Source organism: Vigna unguiculata, chromosome 5 (genome assembly GCF_004118075.2).
Source record: "Vigna unguiculata cultivar IT97K-499-35 chromosome 5, ASM411807v1, whole genome shotgun sequence".
NCBI classification, from domain to species: domain Eukaryota; kingdom Viridiplantae; phylum Streptophyta; class Magnoliopsida; order Fabales; family Fabaceae; genus Vigna; species Vigna unguiculata.
The window spans coordinates 17,920,880-17,939,423 of record NC_040283.1 but is presented as its reverse complement, the minus strand read 5'-3'; the positions used below and the strand labels follow the sequence as shown (position 1 = coordinate 17,939,423).

General features: G+C 35.6%; 1 protein-coding gene across 1 annotated transcript; it reads right to left on the bottom strand.

Moving 5' to 3' along the window:
- Window positions 1–962: 962 nt before the first annotated feature.
- LOC114184421 (protein FAR1-RELATED SEQUENCE 5-like) lies at window positions 963–2,953 on the bottom strand. Its single transcript, XM_028071731.1, has 4 exons — window positions 2,086–2,953; window positions 1,872–1,990; window positions 1,265–1,339; window positions 963–1,022 (listed from the first exon to the last, which is right to left on the bottom strand). Exons 1-4 carry the CDS (start codon window positions 2,951–2,953, stop codon window positions 963–965), a joined length of 1,122 nt encoding a protein of 373 aa, XP_027927532.1.
- Between the last annotated feature and the right edge of the window lie 15,591 nt (window positions 2,954–18,544).

Sequence of the window (18,544 nt, the reverse complement as noted above, 5' to 3'; positions counted from 1 at the left end):
GCACAACTTTAATTGAGTTGGCTATTCATACAACTTGGTTACGTAATTAGGAAGTTTTCAATAAATGTTTTGGTAACCACTTGTAGGCATGATTGTGGTATTATGGTGTTGAAGTATCTTGAGATATGAGACGACGTCAAAAGATTTAATGGGAAAAGCATGCCAGCTTACACTGATGTGAGTATAATACCCTCGGAACTGCTTACATTTAAGTTGCATAAAGTTATTTTGATATGAATATGTAATTAAGTAGTTATTCTTTGGTGGCATCTGGATCTACAACAATTCAGGCAACAATACATTTGTGATTGGATTCTTCACCCAAAAAATAAGCATAGAGAGGCTGTCCTTGAAATATTTAAACCATATTTAAAGAAGTAGAGATGTCAATATTTTAGTGTTAATTTATAGCGTAACTTTTAGGTCTTTTTGGATATGGATGACGTGCAAATGAATTCTTAGTTGCACTTCTTTATACAGTGTTGAGGGTGACAATGACTAGAATCAATTTTGTAAATTATGGTTTTAACAAACAATTCTGTTATGGATTCAATTTGTGGTTATATATTAAAGTTACATGCAGTTTATTTTGTGATGACCGACTTCCATCTAAGTGTGTACCCACTTTATATTTTTCTTACCAGGTAACTTATGATAAGTACGTTGGTATCCCTTATTTTGGAGCCTATTAATTAAATTAATTGAAGAACACCATGACTTCAATATGATTATAAATTCTGATAACATGATTGTATTAAAATGCCAGGGTTGTATAGCTTTTTTATGAGCAACTATATTGTGAATTTTCAATCAAAATCGGTGACAATGAAAACTGTGAATAATATTAATCACTACTGCTGAAGTTGAACGTAGTAAACAGTAATCAGTACAAATACTTTGACCGTGTGAATAAATAAACATGTCATTGACAAACACAAACTCTAATAACAAAAGGTCTTTGGTTATGCCATGTTGATCATCCCAAATGATCCAAAAAATGTCGTTCTTGTTGATACTAGTTCCTGAAAAAAAAAACAATTACAATATTAAGCTATCATAAATATAAGGCAAAATTAAACATGTTTCTACTGTGATATACCTAATGATCTGTTCTGTAACAATAAGTTGTTGATTACTTTCTATTGATGTTAAAAGTGATAAAAAGCCTGTGCACTGGACATCATAAACTTGGGCATGGTATAGGGGTAATTAATTATTTCCATTAAATAGCATAAGAAGATATAGTTATGAAACGAATACTAACCATGTTGGTTGTGGTACCACTTTGAGCATTCAAAATTTCATTAGCTGGTGCAATTGAAGTATGATGTTCCCCATCCTAAAATGCATGTCCATAAATCAAATTAACAACTGGACAACCTGCATATTAAAAAATGGTACTCTGAATACAAATAATAAATACATACAGTGGCATTTCGAGAAGCTTTATTCCTAGCTGCTGCACTTTTTTTTTTTTGCATATCTTCTCTACCGTTGATTGCATCCTTGTACCTCGTGGTCGACCATTTCTTTTAACGTGAATTGGACTTCCGGATCGTTGTTTGGTGAGCACCACTATTAATTGGAGAAGAAATTTGCACATTTGTTTGTTCATAGTTTTCTAATATTGTGGAACAAGATAACGAAGGATTCCTTGATAATAAGTCTAATTGGGAACACAAGAATTTTGTACCCCTCTCGCTTTGGCATGCAAACTCAGCAATGTCATAGAACTTTTTACACAATAAGTCATACCTACGAACAGTGGGTTCGTCTTTCTTAGTGTTATATGATGCTCTTATCAAAGTATGCCTTCGCAATATGCGTTTGCTCCATCGACTTAAAATATACTTTTGTGATACAAATTTTACCTCCTCTTGGGCAAGGACCATCAAGCTGTGGCGGCAAAGAACTCCTCTAAACTCAAAAAGCCGACAAGTGCATTCAATGTCTTTTGTCACAACATCAAATATAACTTCATTATATTTGTCTGCACTTTGGTCTTTCCATATCAACACCTCTTTAACAATATATTTTGCCTTACACCATGAACTTCAACACTTTTGATATTACAATTCATCTTACACCTAAGCTCATTTTGCACTTCACCAAACTTCGCATGAGTGTATCCATCTTGAAATTGTCTCTCAATAAATGACTGAGACCCACATGGAAGGATAGTATTAGCAAAAGCAAAATCTGCTTCACACTCTTTCTCCGCCTTAGAACGAAGGGCGTTGTCATATTGGACAACAAACTGCTGGAATGTTGTAGTAGAGTTGATGAACCCATCAAAGAAAGCATTCATTCCCTCACTTCTTTGAGTTGTGGACATGCCTGCCCAAAAATGACATTTCAAATAACAAGGAACCCATCGACGTCTTTCTTCGTAAAGAGTGTAAAGCCATTCGTTAAGTTGAAGATCATACTTTTCAATGAATTTTGCCCACCCATTCTCAAAATCTTCAGCACTATCTGACTCATATACCAATTCTTTTACACCATGCTTGATTTCCTTGTATTTGGTATATCCCACTAATTTTTTAGGTAGTTTTTTCATGATGTGCCAAAGGCACCAACGATGTCGTGTGTTGGGGAAGACAATTTCAATGGCATTTTGCATGGCCTTGCATTGATCAGTGACAATTCCTACAGGGGCTTTATTTCCCATGCATCGCAACCAACTTCGAAATAGCCACACAAACGTACAAGTATCTTCAGCACATAGAAGCCCACACTCTAATAAGATTGACTGACTATGGTGATTAACACCCACAAATGGTGCAAAAGGCATATCGTACTTATTAGTTAAGTATGTGGTGTCGAAGGACACAATGTCACCAAAATCTGCACATGCAGCCCGACTCCTTCTGTCTGCCCAAAATATATTGGTTATGCGATTATCTCTATCAACATCAATTTCAAAAAAGAAGTCTTTGTTCAACTCCCTCATACTGGAAAAATGATTTAATAAAGCTTGTCTGTCACCTTCCTTCCTTCCTCTCAATCATCATTGCATTCAAGTTTACAAGTTCTTTTTGCAATTCCCCTAGCACACTTTCTTGATGTTCAACAACTTTAATTAAGTCAACTATTTTAGTACCCTTAGTTTGACGTCCATATACCTCAAAACCTTCTTTAACGAAGGAATTGGTCAGCTCTTCTGCAGAGGCAGCAACATCTGCAACAACCTGAAGCAATTCACAACAAACTTCAATCAGTATAGATGACAGATTTAGGAAAAAAATCAAACAACAAAATACCTAACTTAAGGTGTTATTTGTCAAACTCCTTTTAATTACATTGTCCCCTGCTTTCATTTCCATCTAATGCAAGATTCTGGGAAACTTTGTCGTGCGCTGACAATCCTTTAAATTCAGAATCAAAAAATGGTCAAAAGACCAAAACTGCCACAATTGTAATCAAAATCAGTCAAAACTCATAACCAAATATTTTAAACTGATCAAACAAGTTTGAAATTAATTTAACATATAGTACCTATAACAAATAAACACATCCAACTACATGGAAGTGTTTGCTACTTTGTTTCTCCTTCAAGAACAATTTAGCTTCACATATACTGCCAACCAAAAACTCATACACCACTCGACCCCAATTAAATTTCCCAATACTACCAAGGTCATCAACAATGTTGAACAAAATAGAAAAAACTGTTCCACTACGATTGGGCAACAAAAACTCAGAAATTGCTAACAAAACGTAAAGCTTACCAAAATCCTCTAAACAAAGCACTTTAATATGTTTTAAGATGTAATCATATACCATTTCGATATCAACAACTTTGGAAGCTCCTAATAAATTCCTTGAATCACTATTTATCCCTTCCTGGTTTAAATCAATGTTCTCACCAACCATTCCCAAACCTAGACCAAGACATACATCTAAATAGGTAAATCCAACAACTTCTGTACTCATGTGAAACCCCCTCAACCTTTCCACCCACCTACTAATTAAGGACTCAAAAGATTCCTAGATATTTTAATAGACTCTTTCAACTCAACCATCCATCCAAATGGTGTTCCTCGGATAAATGACTTTTGCTCATCTGTTAACTTCTTATTCAAACTACCAATCAATTTTGTCCGGCATGAATGCCTAAAACAAATCTGGAACAATAAAAAAAAATAATTATGTCATTTTTATCATAACAAATTTCAAAATAAATTGAATTCCAAAATTTATCAATACCTTGCGGTCAACATTGAATTCACTTCCCTCACTGACTGCAACCATATTTATGACCTGAATACATAACCCCAGATAATCACCCAATAATCAATTATGGAATAAAATAATATGGAAGTTAAAAAGATTGAGTCAAACCACATGCTTCCAAAAAATTCAACACAGGTCATCACTTATGAGCAAATATGTCATCATCAATAAATCATACAACTTTAATCCACTTGGGTTTGAAACCACATCAAAGAGATAATTTCAAATGAAATCACACTATCCATACTTAATCACCCCATAATCAACTATTGAGTGCTATCAGATGAAAGATAAAAAAAATTCAGTCATACCACAAGCTTCTAGAAAATTCAACACAGATCATCACTTGTGACCAAACAGGTCATCACTCATACATCACACAAGTGTAATCAAGTTGGCTATGAAACCATATCAAAGAGATAATTACAAATTAACTCACATTATCCAAACAGAATCACCGAATAATCAATTATGGAATAAAATAATATGGAAGTTAAAAAGATTGAGTCAAACCACATGATTGCAAAAAGTGCAGTACAAGTCATCACTTATGAGCAAACAGGTCATCATCAATAAATCATACAACTTTAATCCACTTGGGTTTGAAACCACATAAAAGAGATAATTTCAAATGAAATCACACTATCCATACTTAATCACCCCATAATCAACTATTGAGTGCTATCACATGAAAGATCAAAAAAATTCAGTCATACCATAAGCTTCCAGAAAATTCAACACAGATCATCACTGGTGACCAAACAGGTCATCACTCATACATTACACAAGTGTAATCAAGTTGGCAATGAAACCACATCAAAGAGATAATTACAAATTAACTCACATTATCCAAACAAAATCACCCAATAATCAATTATGGAATAAAATAATATGGAAGTTAAAAAGATTGAGTCAAACCAAATGATTCCAAAAAATGCAGCACAAGTCATCTCTTGGATGCACACAAGTCATCATCAATAAATCATACAAGTTTAACCCACTTGGTTTTGAAACCACATCAAAGAGATAACTACAAAAGAACGCATATTACCCATACTTAATCACCCCATAATAAACTATTGACTGGTATGAATTCAAAAAATTGAGTCAAACCACATTATTGCACAAAATGCACCACAGGTCATCACTTGTGAGCAAACAGGTCATCATAATAAAATAAGACAGATTTCACCAACCTAGTTAGAAAACTAGTATTGATGCACCTATCAAAGCACCAAAATCACAGAAACGGAAAAATAACACAAACTTACCAACCACCGCCTGAATCGAACAACTGAAAGCACCAAAAACCCTAACTTCGCAAGCTTCATCTTCGATTACAGTGTTGTGGTCATTCACCTGTACAAGATAGATGATAAATTTGCCTTTAAATAATAACTCACTCGACTATGCAGGCGAAAACCAAAAAAAAATCTCAGTTCCTTAACCAAAAAACCCACAACGACATCTTCGAAAAAAAATACCACAAACCTATTGACGTAGTGGAGAAACGCACAAAAAAAAGAACATACCTACGAACCACGATGCTGAATCCAACAATGGAGACAAACAAAAACCCTAACTCTGGGAGGATCGTCTTCTCCCTTCGTCTTCTCTCTTCGTCTTCTCCCTTCGTCTTCTTCGACTCACTAAAACACACGTATTCTCCTTTCTTCCTTTATCCTTTCTTCCTTTCTCCTTTCGAGTGGATTTTCCCTTTCTTTCTTTCTTTTCCCTTTTTTCGTTTTTGCTTTCTCTGCGCAACCCACTCTCCAAAGAAAACCTAATTTCCCACCCTTTCAATTTTCACGCCCAAACCCACTCTCCAAAACGTGTTTCTGACCCGCTCAATTTTCACGCCCACACCCACTCTCCAAAACGTGCCACGTCTCAAGTAAGATGCTTTAATAAAATTAATTTTAATTTAAAAAATAAAATCCACCTGTGCATGCCACGTCATGGAGTCAAGTACGGAGTCAAAATATGGAGTCACTTTATCATTTTCCATCTTATAAATACTAGAAAATATGATGCTAATATCATGGTCCAAAGCCATAACAATATAATTTAAAATTGTCAACTTCAATGAAAATCATGACCCTAATGTATTAGAATATCATTCTTATAAGTGTATTCTATTTTTATTAAAACATTCTAGAGTATGCTAGTTGTTATTTTATCTTTTTGTTAAACCTCGTGTTTGTCCATTTTCTTCTCATTACAACCGAACCTATCATCGTCAAACAGGCCTTGTCCTCTCTTCTATGGCGTAAAGCAATGCAAGATTAATATGATGCTCTATTGACTAATCATACTTGGTCTTTTACATCTCTTCATGTAGGCTACCCTGTTGTTGAAGGTAAATGGATTTTTCACATTAAGCAAAATCCAGATGGTACTATTAACCGCTACAAGGCCATATTGGTTGCTAAAGAGTTTCATCAATAGTATGGATGAGATTACTCTAAAACATTTACTTCGGTAGTGAAGCCCATCATTATTCATTTTATGCTTACCCTTGCCATTACACATCAATGGTCTATTCATCACATTGACATCAATAATGCCTTCTTAAATGACATTCTCAATGAAGATGTTTATATGACCAAACTCTCGAGTTTTCAGTCCATCAATTTTGATCTAGTATGCAAACTCCACAAGTCTATATATGGCCTAAAACAGGCCCTTCGAGCCTAGTATGAGAGGTTGACTTCTACATTCATTGGATTTGTTTTTCATCCTAGCTAGTGTGATCCTTCTCTTCTCATTTACACCTCTACTATATAGACAATTTCTAGGTCCTTATTTATGTAGATGATATCATTTGCACAAGTTCATCTCCAACCCTTATTCAATCTATGATTTCCAGATTGAGTTCAATCTTTGTTCTTAAATAACTTTGACAACTTTAATATTTTTTAGGCATTATGGTTAAACAACAACTTTCTAGAGGCTCTCTTCTTCTATCTCAAAGTAAGTATATCCGTGAACTTCTTGATCGAGCTGGCACGTATAGTGCCAAATGTATTGCTACTTGTACCATCCTAGGTGGATATTACTTGATAAAATATAATTTTATTGAAATTCAAGATAGTAAATAAGGTTCCCAGACGTGAAAAAATTTAAACTTATATTGTTGCAGTTATATTACACTGTGAGATCATTTTTACAAGCTCATAGTAGAGAAAAGCCTCATAAAGTTTATTACAAATGTCTGAAATTAAAACATAGAGTAAATCATCCCATAGTCTGCCCTGTTCAGTCCCTATGCATCAGCATGCACGCTCACCTAGATTCACATCGGCTATCGCATGACAAGTCACGTGATCATCGCCAAACACAAATAGAAAGGGTAAGTTGAGAAAGAAAATATAATATACTCAATGAATAATAACAATTACCCCTCACCCAATCTATCTTAGCCAATTTTAATTTATTGACTTCTCTATATTAGTTCCCACCACAATCTCATAACCTATATGAGAAAGATCCATTTACAACCTTGGTCATTAGGGATTATCATGCTCCCACGAACCTATTCGCTTGTGGTCCAATCCTACAGACCTCCCTGCCTGTAGTCCAGCTCTACGAACCTGCCCACTCATAGTCCAACATGCGTGAACACCTACTATGAACCTCCCTACTCATAGCAGCCTCAAGTGTGAGCATGGAACATACGAACTGTAAGACCCATGAAAATTAATTAATTAAATAATTAATTAATTAATAAATGCGGGTAGCCTTTATGGCATTAAATTTTGATTGATATGATGTGAAAAAGTACTAGCTCAAGTGGTTGAGAGTACTTAGTTATGTTGAGAGGACTTGGGTTCGAGTCTTATGTGTGCCAATTATGTGTTATTTGATTTATTATTAATTTTTAATAATATGCATGATCATGTTGAGTAATAACATAATTATAGAATTATGTGAATTATCATGAGACATGATATGATTGAGTGGTTGTGAATTGAATTGGGCTTCGGTATGGTCATGGGTTCAAACCTTGGGGAACCCAAATCTAACTCTCTTTTTGGCTAGAAATTTGTTGTGACTTGAATATGAAAGGGTATAGAAATCCCTAGCAGAGAGGCAGTCAAGGGGAAAATTTTGAGAGAGGAGAAGGGTTTTAGAGGCTGTTTTTCTGAGAGCTTGGAAAGGTGTGCGAAAATTAGAGCGAACAGTGAGGTTTGGGGCAATTGAGGGCTAGTTTGGGAGAAAGCTAAAGAGAGAGCATTGGTACTCCAAGGAAGAAACATAATTCAAATTATAAGCGAAGGAAAGTCTAGGTTAGGGGAGCTGAACCGAAATTTCGTATTGTGGTTTTATATGCATAATTTTGGAAATTGTATGTCATGAAATTCGTGATATATGTGATCTGAATTTGGGGTTTGAGCGCTTGGATATTGCTGCTTGAAATTGTTATCCAATTGTATGAGGGTGAGGGGTTCATACACTGTATATGTTGTTCATGATTCTAACCTGAATTTTGGGGACTATATGGGGTCTATTTTGTGTTCATAAGTTTGACGCACTGTTCCCAATTATTTGGTATTGAAATGCAATGTGGTTGGACCTGGATTCTGGTGTGTTGCATGTGCAAACAGTGCGGGAATCTGCAACTCTCGCTTAGGTGAGTCAGGCTCGCCTAGGCGAGTTTAGCAATGAACCGAGCCTGTCTCTACTCAAGCGTCTCGCTCAAGCGAAGGATTTCAGTGTTGGGCGACGGTCAATCTCGCTTAGGCGAGTGTGCCTTGCCTAAGTGAGAGATCGTGAGGGTTCTTGTTTTCTTTTGAACATCTTGCTCAGGCAAGAAGTTCTGTTTTGAGCGACAGAGCCTCTTGCTCAGGCGAGCCTTTTCCGCTTAAGCGAGAAGTCGTGGTGTGTTGTTTAACTTGCCGCCTAGGCGAGGTACATTAGCTCTGGGTTATGGACGATCTTGCCTAAGCGAGAAAGAGCTGGCTCAAGCGAGATTTCGTGGGCTGTTGTTGTGATTACGTGTTCGCTCAAGCTAGTGAGCCTAGCTTAAGCGAAATGGGCTTGGGTCTTGGGATGAAGGTTTTTAGGCTAAGAAAAGAAAATTACAATGGTGGTTTTTAAGGCAATTGGTAATGCGATATCAATTCGGGTTGGGTTGGATTTGTGATGCGTTGTCTACAAGGCTTCTAGGATACCTCAAAGGTGGGCTTGCTAGTGTCCTTGAGTTGTGGCTCAGAACGTATCCCTTGAGTTGTGGCTCGAGATAGGGGTTAAGCACGTGGCATTCTCTGAGTTGTGGCTCGGAATGACGTCCCTTAAGTTATGGCTCGAGATGGCGGATGAACACGGGAACTCTTGAGTTGTGGCTCGGGTTGGCGAGTGTTGCCAGTGTGAGTGTGCTGGTTGTGGCCAGTACGGATGGGTCCAGATTCCTCAGTAAATTAGCTGACGAGTTTGGTAGTCTTGGGACGCTACGAACTATGTTCGTATTGGGAATTCCACCTAGCGTTAGGGTGTGTGATCCGTAGCATGGTTTCCCGTACGTGCTCTATCGATTGTGGTCGATAGGTGTGACAGCAAAACATCGTGAGGTACTTCATAGAAGATGTAGAACACGATTAACATGGTTGTGGCCATGTGGAAGGAAAGGATGAACGTCCTTTGAGGTGAATTGATATCAACATGGTTGTGGCCGTGTGAAACAGAAAGGTGTATTCTTTTGATGTGTTTTGTTATATGACTATGATTGATATATATATATATATATATATATATATATATATATATATGCTTATTATATTAGCTCACCCTATCTGCTTGTGTTTGGCGATGATCGTGTACGCGGTACACATGAACAGAGGATATTGCAGGTGGAGCTGGTGAGGCTTAGGCTCGGAGTGTGGGCTAGCTATGAGGACTTTATAAATTTGTTTTATTATGGATTTTAGATTATAAACTTTTATTTTTATTATGGACTTGTTTTAAATATAAGTTTATGATGTAATCGAGATACCTTTAATTGGTTTTATGTTTAAATTTTCTTGCGTTTTTGGGAAATGATATTTCATTAAATGCAGTTTAAATATATTTCTTTATTTTATATATTTAAATCCGTAATATCCTATCGGGATGTTACACGAACTTCCCTGCTCGTATCCCCACACAAGAGTACAAAAGATACAAACCTCCCTGCCCGCATCAATCACGCATCTCACATCTCCATTACGAACCTCCCCGCTTGTAACTAATCCAACGTATCCCTCACCAAGTCATCAAGGTCAACCATGCAAATCCATCTACGACGGACCCTTGCTGCCAAGCGAAAACATGCTCTAGACCGCCTGGCGGTAACTCCCTGTTGCTAGGCGCCACACACCCAATGACCCCTCTGTTTGTGTCTTATTGCCTAGCGGAGCATCCCCTGCCGCTAAGCGCCACACCAATAAATCAAGTTTCTACTTGTTTAGGCAACACCAAACATTTTCTAGCACATTCATGCATACAAATCATACAATTAGAATATCAAATTCGAATTTACAGTTCACATGCCACAAAATTCATCATCACAATTCTTTAGTACTAGTGAAACATAAGCACTCAAGCATTCAAACTTAGGATACTACATCACTTGAAAATAGTCAAGCATATATAGAAAACATGTGCTCTTAAGTCTAGCAGTACCATCAAGCATACAATCTCATCATCACAGAATCAATAATATTACTGCATCCATAAACATCATGCTTCATTTCACAGCTCATACAACTCTATCGTCAACACATACATAAATATCTCAATAATTATTTTATTCACTTAGAAGCTCTCATATACAAGTGGAAGACATCCAATTTGTCATTTCTAGATTCTTAAGACATCAAATCTGTAAGACTCAAGAAAATTAGAATAAAGAGAAATACATGAAAAAAAATTAACAATTTGATTAAGTTTGTGAATTTATTCTAAATTAATTATTTTATTTAATTGTGGGTTATGGAATTATAATTTGAATGATTTAAGTAATTATTTTATTTAATTATTTATTCAATTATAGCATGTGGAATATATGTGTTTATATAAAATTGTAGTGCGCAAGTTATCATTGAGACGCACACAATGTAACGGTTGTTCTGTGTGCCCCAGTAAAGTTTTTGGTGGGGCCTACGTAAATTTTTTAAATTTTCTCTCTCCCGTTTAGTTGCACTTGCAACATTAGGTTTATGTTTTTATTTTCTTCCCATCCTTAGTTGCATTTGTTTCTTCACATTTTCGTTGCCATTGTCACAAATATTGATAAATAAAAACGACTAAAGCTTTGGTTTTATTTCGAAAGATTTTAACAGAAAAGGTTAGGAATAATAGGAGATAAAACTAGTTTTAAAAATTAGGGTTTTGAGAGGAGTGTTTGGGATGGTGGCTTAAAGAAAAAGAAAAACTCCAGTTTTTAGAAGAACTTAGAGGGAGAAAAGGAGAGAAGGAGAAAGACAAGAGAGGAACGATGGTGACTAAAGATCGAGAGCTGTAGAGTAGACAACGAAAACGTATACTGGAATTCAGGTAGAGGAAGCTGACTGTGCTTTTTGGTTTTTTATAAGCTTGACCTTACTTTCTTTTTCTTGTTTTTGTGTTTTTTTTTTCTTTTGTTGATTGATGAATGAAGATGGGAAGCACATGCATGTGCATAGAATGATGATGAATGTTGTTTTGTTCTTGTTAGTTATCTTCATATTCTTGCTAGTTGATGGAATGGTAATGGGTGTTGGTGTGTGTGGTGTTTTCATTCTGAATTTGTGAACTTATCCTTGTTGTTGAATATTTTCTAAAGCATGAGATTGTATGGACTTAGTGTTTTACTGTTAGAAGGCTTTACATTGCTTTGCATGGGGTTGCTTGGACTTAAAGTGAAAAAGGCAGGGGTGCAAGAGTGTTTACATGGTGTGAGGTTATGCGTTAGTGGGTTGAGGGGTAGTTCGAAGGTATTGATGTTCCTGGTTCTGATCACTCTATGGGTTTCTTCCTCGCGGATGTAGCCATTGAAGTATTAACTCCTATAACAGCAGGTCGAGGCAACGTTTCAATGGGTTATTAGGGTTACGTGAGAAGGACTTGAAAGGCTTGAGTCACATGTACTTTTATCCTTTATTTATTGACGTTGCTAAAACTTGGTTCCCTTTCTCTTTCCTATCACTTTGTGGTTTGAGTGGTAACCCTTATGTGCATTTTATTCTCCTTTTCTTTCACGTTTTGAGACCTTGTGTTGCAGATTTTGGGTTCAAAATCTAGTTATTTATACATCTTGTTGTAGGGTTTCACAACAACATGCAAAGGTGGGTAGTGGTGGTCTTTTCGGAACCCTAAGCATGCATGGCAATGTTCTTATTTTTGTTGATGCAACCTCTCATGTAGGGTTTTAACATTTAGAACCGTGACTTGGTTTCCTTCCTCTTGTTTTTGGTGCAGACTACACATGATTTCATAGTGTATCCTTCTTTCTTTATCATTAACTTGTGGTAGCTTTTAGTTTTATTCTACCTCCAATCACTTCTCTACTCTTGAGGGACCATGGGATGCATTAAAATGTGAAACATATTTAGTTGGTGGTGGGGCAACCTTGCTTTTATCTTTCCGTTTACATCCATTCATTTAATGCTTTGAAGCTTTGTAATTAACATGAAGTTACTATAGGATTTGGGTTCTTGATTGCCTTGGTCTATTTTCTTTCTTTTCTTTCCATTCTTTAATCTTTGGGTGGGTCACATGTAGATGTAAGTTTTTTTTTTATATATTTTGGTTGTGCAACTTTATGTGCTAAGGTCACATCTTTAGATTAATGTACTTGAAATTTTTGATGGGCCAACGTTATGTAAATGAGTTATGAAAGGTTTTTATATTTTTTTCCTAGCTATGGGTCCCACTTGTTGCTTAAAGATACAATTCTTTTCCATGGGTTTTCACAATTTGTTAAGGTGTAGTATATGATTTCATTTACATAAACTAAGTTCACATTTCCTTTTTACTACAAATACATTTGACTTTCTTTTAAGCTTTTGGTTTTCTTGCATGGTTCCTTCAATCACTCTTATTTTTGTGTGGGCCTAGGGATGGTGTAAGACCCATGAAATTAATTAATTAATTAAGTAATTAATTAATAAATGCGAGTAGAAAGAGCCTTTATGCCATTAATTGTTGGTTGGTGTGACGTGGAAAAGTACTAGCTCAAATGGTTGAGAGTACTTGGTTTGTGTGAGAGGACTTGAGTTTGAGTCCTATGTATGCCAATTATGCGTTGTTCTTTTTATATTAATTTTTAATAATATGTATGAGTATGGGATTGATACTGTAAACTATTTTTGATTGGAGGGTATCACCAAAAGGTGAATTGGCATAGTGGTTGTGCTTTGGCCTTATGAGTGGAAGGTCACGGGTTCAAACCTTGATGGGGCAAAGAATAAGCTTTATTTTTGCTAACTATTAGTTGTGGTATGAATGTGAAGGGGTAAAGAAAACATAGCAGAAAGGTAACCATTAGGTGCTGAAAAATCACCCACTAAGGGACTTGAATAGCCATTAAGCGCACACTAAAGCCAATCTCGTTTTATTTTTAAAACCCATCTTAAAGGCACCTATAAAAGCCAAAATTTAGGTAAAGAGAAGGGTTTTGGCATTTGTGGTGAACTGCTATAGAGAGAAGCACAAAATTGAGAGTGTGAGCGACATTTTGGGTGTGCAAGGGCTGAAGCAAGAGGGAGATTGTGAATCAAGGTTCCTGTCTTCTCAATTTTTGATCACTAATTCCAGGTTAGGGGAGCTGAACCCTTGTTAATTTTTGGTCTGATTGTATGAGATTGATGATCTATTGCCAGAGAGTTCGAGTTAAATTGTGGGGTGAATTCGGGGTGGGGTAATTGGGTACTATTTTATTGAAATTTTTCATGTGAATTGATGCTCATGATGGCTATTCTGTGTTTTGTATATTTATATAGTATGAAAAGTGGGAGTGAGAGTCTCTATGGCGTTTGTACTATGTTGTTCGGTGAGTGTAAGGTTGTCAAATTGATTTGGTGTGTTTTGGGAGCGTATTTGGGTTCTCTGGTGCAGTGCTTGTGCGCGTAAAACAGTTTCAGAACCTGCAATTCTCGCTCAGGTGGGCGAGACTCGCTTAGGCGAGACATGCAGGGACTCATAGTCTTACCCTACTCGAGGTTCTTGCTCAGGCGAAGAGAAATGGGTTTGAGCGACACAGACACTCGCTCAAGCGAGTGAGGTTCGCCTAAGCGAGATAGTGATGAAGTAGCGCGTGTTGAGCGCGACTTCTCGTCTAGGCGAGGGTTTGTGGGTTTTTAGCGAACCAGGATCTCGCGCAGGCGAGATGGCCTCGCCTAGGCGAGATGTCGTGGTCATGTATGATGCTTTGTTTGTATTTTTAGCTCAGGCGAGTTTTGAAATTGGTGTTTGGGTGAGAGATGATCTCGCCTAGGCGAGAGTATTATGAGGTCATGGTTGGGTTATTTGAACATTATGAGAAATTTAGTTATGTTATTTTGGGTTCGAAAACATATTTATATTCATGTTTTGTTATATATATATATATATATATATATATATATATATATATATATATATATATATATATATATATTGTGCATAACTCACCCTTTCTGTGTGTGTGTGACGATGATCAGATAGCTTGTTATCCGGGAGTAGATGATGTGACAGGTGAGCCAGGAGATGCTTAGACTCGGAGCGAGGGCTAGTAGGGGATAATTTTGTATATGTATATATATGTTTATTATTTTAGCTTTGAGAATATTATGTAACCCTGTTGGGAGCCATTGACTTTATTTCAGTTGTATGAATTATGGACTCCTGTTTGTTTTATGTTTATATATATAAGTTTTAAATTTCCCGTGTTTTGGGAAATAATTTATATTAAATGCGGTATTTATTTTATTTCGAATTTTATTTATTTAAAATCAGTAATATTCCTTAGGGATGTTACAGATAGTAGCAAAACTTATCACGTGTTGGAGCTTGTGATGGTTTAAGGGTACCTTTGTATCCTATAAATTCACATGTTAGCTTTGTATCCTATAAATTCACATGTTAGTTGAATGTGATGTTGAGTATTATTTGTCATGTTTTACTTACAAATTTCTTTTATACATCATTGTTTATGGTGAGCTTACCCCTATTTATTTGTTTGTGTGTTTGTTGTGTGTGCGATGATTGTATAACGTGTGTGTTATATGAGAGCAGATGATAATGCAAATGCTTTTGACATGGAGTAGATTGATGAGAGCATGGGGTGAACTCAGGAGTTTTTATAATTTATTTAGTTGTTTTAAATCAAATACTGAAGACTATGTAATTTTCTTTTATTCGTAATTGTTATTTGATTTTTTTTAACAAATTGACGGTTTGAATTATGTAATTTAAATCAAATTAAAATTTTTTTAGTACATTTTCAATGATAATGTTTTTCCGCTAATTGCGTTCATTTTCTAACTTTCCGTGACATCCTAAAAAATTGGGGTGTTACATTTTGGTATTAAAGCCAGGTTTTCGAAAAAACTTTGGGATTGTGGGGAGTGTGCTCGTTTAGTTGATGTTGTGTGACTTTGAACTGTGTTGTGAATTGTACTTGATTGAGGTATTGTTTGGATGATTTCCTCTGGTTTGACTTGTTTTATTTGTTTGGTGATATTTACATGGTATGGAAGGTATGATTTATAATGTTAGTGTGATGCATGCTTGGGTGAGATGCTATGTTTAGTGAATGCTATGATGATGAAGCATGTTATACTTGATTGTGTATGTGATAAGACAATATGAATTCTCTGATAACTGTAAAACCATTATGGTTCTTTTACCTAGAGGACTTTGGTGAGTCTGGCTTTGGTGAGTCAGGGTAAAAGGATTTCTTTCGATCATAAGTCTTTGACATGAGCTTAGCATGAGTTCTCTTACCGGGTTTTGATGAAGAGGTAAGGGTTGTTGCTTGTAAGTCTTTGGGAAAAGCAAGGGAAAGGCCCTTTTCCAAGAGGCGTTGTTGTGCAGGAAAGGTAGAGTGATTGGTTATGAGAGAATGACATATAGTTGGATATTACTTGGTGGTAATATGTTTTTAATTGCATGTTTTGGTTTTGGGAACCTGTTTCTGGTTGTTATCTTTAATGAGTTATGCATATGTTGGAATCAGGTGAAGTGAGTTTTATGTGTGGGTAATATAATGTTGCATGATATCACAATATGGTTGTTTTTCTATATGAGATTATTTGTGTTAAAGGTATGTAAATATTTCATGTTGTTATATAATTATTCGATGGTTGTTTTATTTTTATTAAGTAATGATATGGATTCTGCATAATTTTTTTAATTACGAATTATAATTTTATTTAAAAATATTGTGAAAATGCTTAAGGTATAAAGCTAGGTGTGGAAAGAAAAGAAAGGTTGTATGTTAGATTATTATTTTTTTGAATAATATTTTACTTACGTTACTTCATGGAGGATTTTGTTTTCTTGGGTAAGAATATTTTGTTTTAAGAAATATGAGGTTTTTATTTTATATTTGTAGTGAATATTTTATGTGTACAAATTTATTTGGTATGAGACTTTTATTTCATCATGTTAGTGTGCAAAATTTTAGGTATGCATAATTTTAGGTATTTATGACATTTTACTTTTCCGAGTAGACAATTTTAGGCATAATTTTAAGTACAAATTTGTGGATTTATTCTAATTTAATTATTTTATTTAATTGTGGGTTATGGAATGATAATTTGAGTGATTTAAGTAATTGTTTTATTTAATTATAGCATGTGGAATATATGTATTTATAAAATTGTAGTGCACAAGTTATCATTGAGACGCACATAACGTAATGGTTGTTATGTGTGCTAGTAGTGTGAAGGTGCATGTGTTTGAACTGTGGCAGGCTTAGCTTGTTGTCTATTAATTTTTCTCTCTCCACTTTTTGGTGGGGCCCACATAAAGTTTTTAAATTTTCCTTACACCTGTTGAAAACTGTAATATGTCCAACCCTTAAATCAAGTTCCAATTGCAATTCAATCACAACAATTACATGTTCACTATGCATTCAAACTTCTAATCATCCAATCCAATCATACAATAATCACTTTCCAACTTCTACACATTATAATTCACAATCAAAACCAAATCCATATTGATCCCTTATTTTCACCCAAACCCCAATTCATCAAATTTCCAATTAAAAAAAGCATCTATTATCATTCAATTACGCCAAGAAACATATGATCAAGTTCACATAATTGCAGAACATCCAACACATCACGAAAACACCAAAACATATAGAACTATGCGATTCCAGTGCATATCGCCTGGCGATTCTTTATTGTCGCCAAGCAGTTCATCACAGAACCCAGAAAACCATGTGAAAATGGTTGTGTCGCCTGGCGGACCTTCATAGCCGCTAGGCTATTTCTGGGTAGAAACCCAGATTTTTACGAAAAATAGTGCGAATTGAAAAAGAACTCAAACCATTCATGCCAATCATCATCCAATACAAAATTAAATGAAAATAAACATGTAAGAACAACTCCCCTGACCTGGTTTCCTTGCTCCCAAAAGCAAATCCTAAGGGATCCTTCTTGTACTCAAAGGTTTCACTCTTATCCCCTCTCAACACTCAAATTTTCTCTCTAGATTCACTATTTCTCAATTCCTTCTCACTCTTCTTGCTGCCAAACTCCAGAACTCTTTGTTTTCTCCCTCACTCTGAATTTTCTAGCCCAAACATAAATAAAAATAATTGACACAAAATTAATTGAAATTAATAGTAAGTGGCCATTATTGTGCTTTTACTACACCTCAGCTTCTTCCAAGCTACCTTTCTGGTTTCTCAAGGAATTTCTAGAGGTTCTAGGTTTCTCCTTCCTTTAGCAAAAACATTAAATCATGAAAAAGAACCACTATTGAAAAAGAACCCATCATTACTTGTACTTTATTAACTATTATCAGTATGAATGTCCTGTGTCTCAAACTCTACAAATTGGGTTCTGAAATATGGATAATCCCTCTCCCTCTCTTTACCGCTCTATTGTTGGTGCATTAGAATATGTCACCATCACGAGATAAAAAATTGGGTATAGTGTGAATAAGGTTTGTCAATTCATGGCACAACCTCTTCTTGAACATTAGAAAGCTATTAAACATATTATGCGTTAGCTAAAAGGCACTCTTTCTTATGGTCTACACATTCAGTCTACCTCTCCAATATAAAATCAGTACTCTATCACAACCTTTTGTGATGCAGATTGGGCATCTGACATTGATGATTTTCGTTCCACTT

Bases quoted from the DNA above. Each gene is read 5' to 3' on its own strand.
- LOC114184421 (XM_028071731.1), bottom strand. From the start codon at position 2,953: ATGAGGGAGTTGAACAAAGACTTCTTTTTTGAAATTGATGTTGATAGA. The intron at 1,991-2,085 runs GTAAGATGAATT...ACCAAAGTGCAG, and splicing joins AGTGCAAAATGAGCTTAGGT to ACAAATATAATGAAGTTATA. The intron at 1,023-1,264 runs GTTAGTATTCGT...TTTTTTTTTCAG, and splicing joins GTGGTACCACAACCAACATG to GAACTAGTATCAACAAGAAC.